Source organism: Aquila chrysaetos, chromosome 19 (genome assembly GCF_900496995.4).
Source record: "Aquila chrysaetos chrysaetos chromosome 19, bAquChr1.4, whole genome shotgun sequence".
Lineage (NCBI taxonomy): Eukaryota > Metazoa > Chordata > Aves > Accipitriformes > Accipitridae > Aquila > Aquila chrysaetos.
In genome coordinates this window covers 23,988,645-24,001,055 of record NC_044022.1, presented here as the reverse complement: position 1 = coordinate 24,001,055, position 12,411 = coordinate 23,988,645, and the positions used below count along the sequence as shown (strand labels likewise).

Genomic DNA, 12,411 nt, shown 5'->3' with positions numbered 1-12,411 from the left:
AAAGCAGCTACGATGGCATCCGACACTTACTATTACCATGCTCCAGATGTTCTCTTTAAACAATGAGAACAGGAAGGTGAAAGACACAGCAGAGGAGTCTGCTTGGGTGGGACTATAGGCACCTAAGTTCTAACAATCAGAAAAGTGTGTTTGGAACGTGCCGATTTCAGGGCTGAAGGTTCCAGATGGACCAGTCCAGAGAAATCTTATCTGTATAAAAACGCAAAGTAGGCTTGACAATAGTCAAGTAAAGCATTTTGCCAGAAGACAGTGCAATCTGAATTAACTCAGCTACACGTTTCTCAAAAAACAGCTAAGCTGGACAGTTCCTCTTAGTTGTTAAAACATTTAGGACAAGCCATTTCTTTACCTCGGTCATACATGACCACATACATTCCTTGCGCAGAGGAGAAAAGTCAGATTCCTGGAGCCCTACAGCCATTTTCTTCCAAAAAAGACTAGTGTGTATGCTGGTGAGCCAACTTGGGTGGTTCATCATCAGAAGAGGGAAGGGAAAGAACTCTCAACTGCCACGTTCACTTCCTATCCCAAAATATATTCATCTGTCAAAATACCAACCACAGCTCAGAGACAATTTTTTATGATGCTCTTTATAAGCATGGCAGTCAAATAAAGCATATCTTTATCTACCATAAACAGTTGGTATATAAACAAAACATATTAATAATATATACAAGCATAAATATTAAGAGCATGTAAGTTTGAATGTCCTCCACTTAAAGTTTCCTCCTAAATAAGAAAATGGGTCACATCTAGAACGTATCAAACCCTGTTTTATCAAAGCAGCACATCAGTAGTTTCTAACAAAGGAAAAACAGGCCAACATTGCCTCTTACGAGTATGTCAATAGTATGTCGAACAATACTGCTGGCATCTAGGAAGAATGGTCTCAACGGTTCCACACCTTTTCAGTTTTTCCTGGCTTTAGTGGCATTTCCCAATACTCTGTTGTTTTTCTAAATCAATTATACCCCTTTGAAATGGGGACGATATTAGCATACTTCTCTAATTAGTTATATTCAAATTCCTTTGTTCTTCAAGGTTCCTTTGAACCACTGGCTAGAATAACCTTCAAGTTAACTCTGGAGACTGTTAAATGAAGTAGAATTTATCACCACTTACTTGGTCTTAACAGGGGTGCGTGGGAGGGTTTCCTTACCACTTTCCCATCCTTTCAATGCCTGCTGAAGGCAGATTTTCCAAACTACACCCTCATAAACTTGTTTTCTCCCTCTGCTTTCTGCTTACCACACAAGTGGTAAGTGGCTTCAGTGGGGTACATAAGTTCACTAGTCAGAGTTGGGTTTTCTCAGCTTGCTGCAATGGCTTTTTGGTACATTAAGGAATTTAACACAATTCAGTAACCACAGTACTTAGTAATATACAAAGTATACAACAGTTACATAAATTATTACATTGTTATTTTAAAACATCATCATAAATACTTTACAACTGGTTAAAAGGTTAGATTTAACCTAAGGCCTTTCAGCAGGTTATTTCCTGACATACTCCCAGTCCCAAAAACATCATCTTATAACCACACAAACCTCAAGTCAAATCCCTGTCTCTATAAAGCTTATATATAGCACTGAAAGGGGCAAACTGCAACTAGATTTGCCAAGTACTATTATTTGTATCGTTGTTATTACCATAATGCTGTACTTCTAAGTAAGATGCGATCATGGCCACACAGACAATACCAAGACTACATTTTTGTTGATTAAAAGACACGTGGAACAAATCCAGAGGGGAAATGCTAACCTACTAATTTTGAATATATGTATATTTTCTGAAGCAGTGTAAATTCTTTAAGCTGAAAACTACTTGCATGTAAAGTGTGAACAATGGCAGAGCTACAATTAAAATACCAATACAGAATTACATAAAACAATGGGATGCTATATTTTTACTGATGCATAACTACATTTTCATCTTAGCTGTGCCATTCTGAGCACACAGATATAAATCACTGCAATACTTTCATTTATTATTAACACATGCTACAGGAACTCCGCATGGTTAGTCCCTGTATGAATACCAACCAAATCACAATAATTAAATTATATCCAGACAACTGATACACAAATGAATCATTACTGTGTAAATCTCTCTGCTCAATTTAGCCCTTTCGGAGGCTATTAAATCTCCTCCTTTATTTAGGGTCTTAATGCTCAAAAAAGTATTTTACTACCAAGTATGAAGGTGCACACTCTTTTACAAGCAGAAGATATCGTCTGTTTTCAGAGGTTTGGTTTTGGTGGGGGTTTTTTGGGGTTTTGTGGTTTTTTTTGGTTTTGTTTTTTTTTTTACACAAGCCTAGGCAGACTGAAAGTTAAGCTGGGATCTTATGCAACTAAAGTCTGGGCACGCACATCGATGTTGGCCACAACACAGCCCAAGGCTCACTATAATTCATACCAGGGATTGCTGACACAACAGCTCATCATAACCATATTCCAGCATTGCAGAATAATACAACGTGCATATTGTACCTTGATCAAATATTTTTCCCATCTGTCTGCTGTGACAGACTTCCCAATCTTTCTCATCAGTTTCAAGTGAAGCTCCACCAATTCTTTTGGAACTGCAGTATTGAGAGAGAGAGAGAGAAAAAAAAAAGAAGTTATGAAGACCGGTGCAAACGTACTTCAACGCTAAGCTCTGATAACACTGAAACACTATGACAAATTGAGAAATTTTAACAAAACATAGTAACTTAAAGTCTGCTGAAGAGCAGCCCCACAACTGAGAGATGGAGGAAGGTTAATTTAATCGCATGGGTCTTTTTGTTTAGTTTTACATTTACAATGATCATTGCCCTTCCTTAAAGTCAAGGAAACAGACCTCAGTGATAAATACAAAAATTTTGTCAGCATCAAAACAACAACTGGACAGGAACTATGCCAGTCAAACACCTACAAAAATACTACTGCAAGCAGCAAGCACACCTGCAGCTGCCTCCAGAAACCCCAAAGCCATCCTGGAATATCACTGAATCCAAACTATTTTTGGCTGAGTGCATGGTATGGGATAAATGTTCCAGAAACTTTGTCCTTACAGATGTAGCTTTGCTGTATGCTTACTCTCTTTTGTACTGGAGGGACAGAGAGGGACTCGAGATCTGGGGCTTGAGGGATGGAGGCCAGAACCGCTGCTGGATACAGCTGCACCAGTGCCATCATAGAATCAAAGTTTTCCAACCCAATTTTACTTACCTCTCAGTGTACACTCCTCAGATACAACTTCAACATCTCGTCTTAGCTCCCATCTGTGACTTATAAATCAATCTGGCACCACCAAGTGGCAAATTTGCAGAACATCAGTTTTATAAGCTAGAGAGTAGTATATAACTTTTTAAAAATATGTAACTGATAACTATTAATGCAACTCTACACACCCAGTGACGTGAGCTTTCTTATTTGTAATTTGTTGAGAAAAACTTAGACATGAACTTTACAAGTATTTTTATATCTCTACTCTTTTGAGTACAATTTTATTTTCTGAAAGCATTTTCATTACTCCATGCACACACACTTTAGAAGTTTAAAACCCAAGAACTTTTATGATCATAATTTATGATTACATTATTTCTGCTGGTCCAGCAGCATTACTTGACACAGGATAAACAGCTGAGACACCAAATGTGTCTGTTCTAAACTAGACATTACTAAGATGCTATTTCTTTTACTGATCTATATGACATTTGAGTGTCTGTGAATCTTTTCGATATTTAACTTGAATTCACCTAGCTGATACTTGTCTTTCAATCAAATGCCTCTATTCTCAGATGCACACACTGAGTTGGTAAAACATCAGTTTGATGAAAATGCTTGTGTCACTTCAGAAGTAAACCACCGCTGCTGGTTTGCAGCCAGAAATTTAATACACAAACTCCTTCAATAAATACATAAAAGTACCAGCCTGGTACCCAAAAAGAGACCTCCTTTCAATGCAGATAATTCATAAGCAACTCAAAACTAGCCCTGACTTTTTCTCTTTTATTCCATTTGTATTATTTCCATTACATATTGAAGAAACCTAGCACATCTCCTCCTTGGTTTTTCTGAAAACTGATGCATTAAACTACCACATATTTTAAAAGGAACAAGATCAAAGGTCTTAACCCTGATAGGTGCCTACCAGGGTCCCTTGGCATGAACAAAATTAAGCACAAAGCACTTTATACACATGAGCAATTCTATCGAAGTCAACCCATACAATTAAACCTCAGCTTGTGTTTGTGTGACATGGAACTGAGCCAAGTATTCAAAATCTTGCTAGATCAAAGCTTTTGTTCTGCATCTTTTTTTGTTTGGTTGGTTTTAATCAGATCTCTTTTTAATGGGTACATACTGATTGGAAACCTAGTTTAAAGAAGCACAGGTGATTTGTTTCGAATAATCAAAACCCCAGCCACCACAAAAATCTTTGCTAGAGTGTTAGTCTTAGAAGAAACGGAGAATGTTAAAAATTCAAAAGTTGGAAAGTAATTTTGCACACCCTTGGTCAGCACTTACTGGGATTTGTGTTAGTACCTATAGAAACCTCACTTCTTTTCTCAGATTCCAGCACTTCAACTCTTGCATTTCTAGGATCTTGATGATGTATCGATGTGGTTATTTTCGCAAACTTCACGAAACATTGCAAATCCATAGTCTGTTTATTTATTACCCTTTCAAGATGTTTTTCATGTATCATAACAATATTAATGACTGGATCTCTAGGCTGGCTTTTCGCCAGTTCCCTAGTAAGCGCTTAGAGGAATCGTACACTATCCTCCTTGTTCTAAGGAACGAAGTGGGAGTTTTGGAGGAGAAAACTGATGTCCATTTGCAGGCAGAAACTAGGGACTGTGTGAAGTGCAGCCGGACCAGCCAGGGTGCGTGAACCACAGCAGGAGCAGAAGCCTATGGGACTGAGAAATAAACTCTGTATTGAAACCAAAGTAACTGTAAATAATATATGGATCATGTGCAGCAGTGTACACCTGGCCCAGAAATACCAGCTCAGGGAAGGGTGGCAGGAAGGCTAAAGAGTGGTGGAAAAATCTCTCCTTTCCCAGAACACTTACTTGGTGAGGAGGAGAAGTACACTAGTAAACAAGACTAATGTTTCAGTTGTCTCAGAGATGCACTGAACCTGCATAACTTTAAATTAACTTACTTTTGTTCAGAATATAGAGAGAATTCTTGACAAGAGCTCTCTGAAGTGGGACATCAATAAGCACCATTTTTACAACTCTCTTCTAACCCTACTTGTAACATACCAAAGATAATGAACATGAGATATAATTACTTTTGGGTTGTGGTGGTGTTTGGGTTTTTTAAAACAACAGTAGACTATCATCTCCTTTGTAAAATATCATCTCCATTCAGATGGGACCTGCATCACTTTTTTCAGGAACTCATATAATAACCTAATTAACGTTTTGCATTTTTTAAAATTTCACATAAGGGAAGGAACAATACATAGCATCTTTCATGCATAATAGCCATTCTGCAGAAGGATTTGACAAAAAAACTGTGATGGAACATATACAAAAAAAACCCCTAAATCTGAATGATAACCTCAAACTTTTATGAAACACTGAAAAGTAATATAGTAGCTCTCTAAAACCTTCATAGAATGCACTTAAGTGGTGAAGAAAACACCAGGACTCTGTGCACAGGGCTAATAAAAATTGTACAGCACTATTTTAAAAGAAAAACTGTTTCAAAGAATCAAGTATAATTAAACCATGGTGCCATCTGCTAGATATTCAAAAATACAGACTTTTCATAGGAAGAAGCCATGAGTCAGAAAGAATGAGTCACTGTATATACAATTATAGGGCTTCTGGTGGAGTTTAGCCAATTTAAGTCCTGCACTTTCCTGGAGGGCAGGCTCTTGTCTGGACCTCATACAATATCCTTTGAACACTGTTCTATCTACTCCAGCATTTCAGGGAACATCCCATACATCAGTCACACATTTCTAATAAATTTGAGAAAGACAGAAAATTGAAACGGAAGAGGAAAAAGTATGAACACATGGAAACCCCATCATCTGGTTAGAAAAGCTGTAACTTTCAAACACCTGCACAACCGCGGATTAAAGGCCTGGCTGTGGGTACCCATTAACACCTTCCCATATAACCATAACCCCATTTTACCTCTACTTATTTTCCCTGCCAAAATGAATATGCTCGCAGCTGAACACTCGCCTAAACAGAACCGAAATAAAGGAGGAAAAGAGAAAACGTAGATGACAGACAAAGCCCTGGGTCTAGAGGGAGGATAAGGGGAACCTGTTATTCAGAAAATGATTAAAAATAAAAAACCTTTGTTATCAGAGCAGATCTGAAGTGCTGGACAAAGAGGGGAAGCTCAGAACCACGATGTACGCAGAATCCCTGGTACTGAAGTGGACTGCAAAGCCCATGCTTCCTCTCCTCCTCCAGGTATAAGGGAAAAGCACACTGAACCCCTTGTGCTGTGGGGACTTAGGGGGAAGGGAACGAGAAATAACATTTTGGGATGCAAAGGCTGCTGGCAGCTTTCATGCTTCACGAACACAAACAGGTCTTCCCAGTTATTCTAGTAAAACCTTTTTCCATGCTAACTTGTTTTGGCAAATCAAAGAAAAAAAGTGACTCATAAGATATACATGGCAAATACTTCCGTTAACAGTTCACTCTTTTTCACCTTTCTCCCTTGACCAAAATTACCTTAGCACACGTGACTCCGCTGACAAATAAAACCACGCTTAGCAGGTAGACAGCTGAGATCAATGGGGTAATTAATAATCTCCCACCTGCCCTTCTCTTCTGCTAAGGGAAGAGTAACCTATACAAAAATTACATGTATTTGCTGCTGGCACCCTGCGTAAAGAATTTAATGGTAAGCAAAGACAAGCTAGCTTCCACCATGTTCAGCTCCCTCTGCCGTCAGTGCTGGAGGGAACCGTACTAGAGGTACATGCAGAGGCAAGAGCATCCGCTCAGACACTGGTGAAGAGTTCCTATGTGGTCAATTTACCTCTTAGCCCACCACACACTAACCATGCACTTAATTCCCTTCACAGACAAGCCCTTACACACAAATTTGCTTAAAACCAGTTGGCTGCATCCCTTACGAAAGGCACAAGAGTACCCAATAGACAAGTGACCACATTTCTAACATCTTTAATATTCTCCAGACTTGCACACAAAAATGGAGAAGTCCCATGAGCAGTTTGAGGCAGCAAACACTTTGTCTTCTAGCTTAGTTTCAACCAAAGGTAAGAGCCTCATCTGGTTCATTAAATAGCTAGCGAAACACTTGGGAAAAGAAAGGGGATAGGATCTCCTTCAGAAGCAGTGCTGGTTTATGGTAACATCAATATTCTTCTCTAGGAACCATCTAACTTGTTTCTTATCTCAACTCTTAGTATAAGGAAAATGGGATCTCTATAGTTGGGATGTGTTATTAAGAAGTTTATAGACCATAGAGAAAAATGATGGCCTTGGTACGAACTTGGCATGATAAATAAATGGAAGGACAAAACCTCTACTACGAACCAGGCAAGAAGTTGCAGTGAACCTTTGACAAATAACTGTGATAATAAGGAGCCCCATACTCATGCAGCAAGCTTGGCATAAAAAAAATTTGAAGCATTTGACCTCTATAGTGTTTCCCAACATGAAAAAGCAGTAGTTCCTGTTCCAAAGGACAATCTAAAGATCTTATTTTCTAGCTGAGTCACTTGATGAGTATTATCATCCTACCAAGTTGCATGCCCATAAAAAAAAGACACGCAGGAAGGGGAAAAAATGTAACCGCTCTGCCTCCCGAGTGAATGAAAAGAGCAATCAAACATGCTGTAATTAAACCGAAGATCAAAACAGAAAGAACAAGTCACCAAGTAGCAGTTTTATATCCTGTTCCTAGAAAGATTTTTGGCAGGCATTAAAAACAAACAAACCACGCTCACATTTAAATGACATTGTTATCCTAGGAAAGTACTTTGAAATCTGGACACTCAGCAGCTAGATCATTTTCACACAAATATCGGAGTACCTTTGTATCTCTTATCTGTGCAAATACCTACTAGAAGACTCTCTGCTTGCCTGGACTATTCACAGCACATGCCACTCTAATATTCAGCAAAGTTAAGATTTTTACCTTGCCGATAAACCCCTCCCAGCCATCCCCACGCAAGGATCCCAGCCCACCACCTCTTTCACTGCTGCCTCCGGATGAATTGTGATCAATGTGGATAGTGCTTTCAACTGGGACCAAAAACCCTTTTCCACCCCCAGTTCTTTTAGTAAGTTGTGTCACTAGCCTAATAGACCTTGCTACTGACTTCACTGCATTCGTCCTTGCTGCAACTGGGATGTGACCTTAAAATTCAGCTCTACTTTTAGCTGTGAGATTATTTTCAAATATTTAGAATTTATCATCTGTCAAAACTGTTACTGAGCACCCTTCCCTCCTTTTTTTTTTTATTCTACCCTCTTCCATTGCCCGCAAATCAATCTGATTATGCTTGTGCTCTCTAATGCCCACGCCACCATCAGTCACCTTCTCACTATACCTGAAACTGAGATTAAAAAAAAAAGTATGCATTGTTGTCTGTTGAACTCTTGAAGCTGGAGTTAAAGACCTTACTGACCTAAACAAAATCTCTACACAGAAGTTCAGCTGGTTTTCAGCAGCCCTTTAGCAGTTATGAGATGGTTTAATTTTTCACCTAATAAGATGGTTTAATTTTTCACCTAAATGACAAGTCCTCTGTTTCATTCTCTGGCTATTAAGTTCCTAGCAATGTTGGGGTTTTTTTAAGCTAATATATTAAGCAACAGCAGAAAGGTTAACAAAAGCAAGACTGATGTTAGAATAAAGTATAAAATTTAGGAAGAAAAGCATGCTGTACTGGGCAATGAAAAAGAAATGGAGGTAGAAAAAGAAGAAAGGAAAATTACTTTGAAAACAATGCAGGAAAAAATAGCACATGATCTATTTTAGAAACTGGAAATAGCCCAGGAAAGGAAAGACAGCAAATAAAAGCCCAGTTTACTGCCTCAAAAAATGTACTGAATAAAAAATGGGCTCCATTCCACAAACTCCGGACACATGAACAGCGAGTGAGAAAAATCAGGTTGTGGCAGCAATGTGCAAACAAGCAGACTGCACTGAAAAACAGGTACTGAAAACATCTGAAATTGTAACAGATTGTAATTGTTCACAGTTAAATAACTCGCAGTGACCACACCGTGCATTTCAACTATCTAAGAGCACTTGACTTGCTGATCTTTAATGCATGTGTATGCAAGCACTTGACTCTGAAATTGCTGGGACCACAGCCTATAAAAGCAAAGACACAGCAGCACAAGTATCTTTCATTCTGGCTAGTAAAAATCAGGAAATAAGATCTTCTAAAACAACTCTGGGATTTTTTTTGCCTGCTGAGGCATCTCAGCCTCCAATATAATTGTCATAATTATCAAGGACTTTTAGACTATGAGCAGAAAAGCCTCATTTCCCTCCTTAGCACTGAACTGAGAGAGTTGGGGTGGTTCAGCCTGGAGAAGAGAAGGCTCCGGGGAGACCTTATAGCAGCCTTCAGGTACCTAAAGGAAAGATGGGGAGGGACTCTTTAACAGAGAGTATAGCGATAGGACAAGGGGTAATAGCTTTAAACTGAAAGAGGATAGATTTAGATTAGATGTAAGGAGGAAATTCTTAACTACGAAGGTGATGAGGCACTGGCACAGGTTGCCCAGAGAAGCTGTGGCTGCTGCCCCATCCCTGGCAGTGTTCAAGGCCAGGTTGGACGGGGCTTTGAGCAACCTGGTCTAGTGGAAGGTGTCCCTGCCCATGGCAGGGGGGTTGGAACTAGATGGTCTTCAAGGTCCCTTCCAACCCAAACCATTCTGTGATTCTATGATTCTGTGTGACAAAGGTGAAAGGTAATCACAAAGATTACGCTTTAGCAGTGGATTCTGGAGTGCTTCACAGCTCCTCAGTGCAAGTATACACCCACACAGCTTCCCAATACACTGGGTAAGTCCACTTCGGAAAGATTTTAGTAGCTTCCAGTAGTTTTTTTCACTGGAAAAAGAGCCAGGCAGGGAAAAGCTGCAGTGGATGGCATCAGCATGCCCAGTTTGGGCAGTGGAAGCCAGCCTTTGGAGCGTGTTGCGGAATACACTTACCCACACCACATAGATCGAACAAGTAAGGTGCCCTGTTTTGACTGTGTTAGGCACCAAGGTGTCTTACAGAAAGCACAAGCAGAGCTAGGAGCCCTAGTAAAAAAAGGGGGGGGTTGATCAGATGGGATTCTTCAGCTCTACAATAGGAAATGCTGAAGTGGCACGTATTCAGAAAAGCAACCCCTCTCTGGAAAGATCAGTAGCAAAACAAAGATTTACATCCAGATCTCAGTCTGGACTGAGGCATCTGCTGGCCATTACAGTAATGGAAGTTCACACTTACCAGAAAGGATGTAAGCAAAAGAAGTTGAGATGGCAATGTTTACCTTTTGATCTAACACTAAGCAGTTACACAGCCATTCAAGAAATGGTAAAATTTAATTCATTCACTCTCAGAAGGTTCAAAATTATAACTCCCACTCCTAGGAAGGCAGCCCAGCCACAAGGCAGGCAGTGAGAAATGCAAGATTCAAGGGCCCAAATAGAGGGGAAGAAAAGCATGAGTCTAATCCCTGTGAAAAAGGAGCCTGGGCTTTAGTCCCTACTCCTAGCTCCCAAAATTTTTTAGGTATTTTGCCATTAAAAACTAGGAAAGGGCAGCAGCATAGCACTAGGATTCATCTAAACAAATGTAGATATTTACATCTGAGCTAGTTCCATATAATCCATTTATAGCCCATGGAGAGAATAACACTTTTAGGAAGACTCAGCTCATCCTAAAGTAAACATCTAAGCTCTGCTAAATACATTTGGTGAGATTCATTCTGTTGTAGTGTCTGGCAAGTTTTTCCAGTAAAAATTAATGTATGTAAGGTCTTGGGGGAAACTCTTGGGGATACAGGAGTGTTACCAGGTACTGGGGAGTACATCTCATTCTTAAACCATTCCCTAAGCTCTTACACTTCCCATTAAGACACAGGATTGCCAATGCAGATCTGACCTTAGTTCATAAGGTTTGTCCATGCACAGACATTCCTTGCAGACAAAATCAATTCTTTAAGCGTGTGAAAGAGCATATATCCCATTATATTAAACTAAATTAAAGTATCCTCAGTGCAGTGAAATAAGTGAAAATCAAGATTAAACATACGAACATAGAGTTGCATACATCAGTAGTTAAGAAGGCTTCAGCTTCATTTAGCTTTATTCACGTAACAAATGTAACGAGCTTCTTTTAATGTGTTCTGTTAGAGGATAAGTTGAATGCAAGTCCTTTTTTAGTTCATTATATGAAAACAAGCACAAATTTAAATGCTTTTTAATTCCTTACTTTGTTTAGTTACTAGAAACACCACTCTGGTGTGAATTTTGCTAAATGTCTCAGGTACTGTCCGAGAGTTTTCTTCAGTGTTAACAGAAGAAGGATGTTGATTACACTATAAAATAACTTTCTCCCACATCTCTCACTTGAATAAAAAGGCAATATTAAAAAATTCAGAGCAGACTGAATAAAAATCACTTTTCTAAAATAAGTTTCGTTACCAAGGTTAGAGGTTATCATTCCCTGGTCTTCAGTGGGGAAAAAAAAAAACCAGAAAGATTTATCCTTTTTCATATATCAGATGAGATCTACTACAAAGATATTTCTGCCCTTTTTTTGGGTTCAACTTTAAAAATAGCATGTTTTTTTCTCTAATCACTAGTCATCCAACCTGCACTTCAAATAAGTCTCATTTATACTCTGGGATTCACCATTTCATCTTTCATTTACCAACAACTTTACTAAACGGTATCAACAGGTGAATGTTTCTTGGCAGTTTCTCTGTAACCATCAAATATTACAGACACCTTTTCTTGAAAACCTAGTTTGGCAAACTTAGGTCTCCCAATTAAAAAAAAAAAATTGTAGTTTACTGGACCTTAAAGAAGTACAAGAACATAACCATGCTACAAAGACATACATTTTATATTTTGCAAAACATTCAGCAGTGACTAATTTCTGTAGAAAAAGCAAGTACTACTCAGTAAGCATTCGGCATTTTACAAACAGCAGCATTATGTGAGCACGAGTTTTCTTTAAGGATCAACATAAGCAAACTTTGAAGGTGAAGCCAACACGAGTCATTCTGCAATGCAGAACACGCTTCCCTGTCAGCTGGAAGTAAGTAACTGCACTTTTGTTCTGCTCTACAGTAACATCAGTTCATTAATTTATCAGCAGTGCACAGGAAAATTTAAAATATTTTACAGAAATACCAGAGATCCAGAAAAAG

The 12,411-nt window shown here is 38.9% G+C and overlaps 1 protein-coding gene across 3 annotated transcripts in view; it reads right to left on the bottom strand.

Moving 5' to 3' along the window:
• RSF1 (remodeling and spacing factor 1) overlaps nt 1-12,411 on the bottom strand; it is a 65,996-nt gene that overhangs the window by 40,060 nt on the left and 13,525 nt on the right. Inside the window, exons 1-2 of one of the 3 annotated variants that reach the window (XM_041118536.1) lie at nt 2,514-2,601; nt 371-563 (exon numbers count right to left, since the gene is read on the bottom strand). The exons of 1 other annotated variant lie outside the window; for it this stretch is intronic. In XM_041118536.1, coding sequence (XP_040974470.1) covers nt 371-499 — 129 coding nt within the window. In that variant the 5' untranslated portion in view covers nt 500-563; nt 2,514-2,601. Of the gene's footprint in view, nt 1-370; nt 564-2,513; nt 2,606-12,411 lie in introns of those variants that run through there. One more of the 3 variants, XM_030042866.2, reaches the window with a different exon arrangement.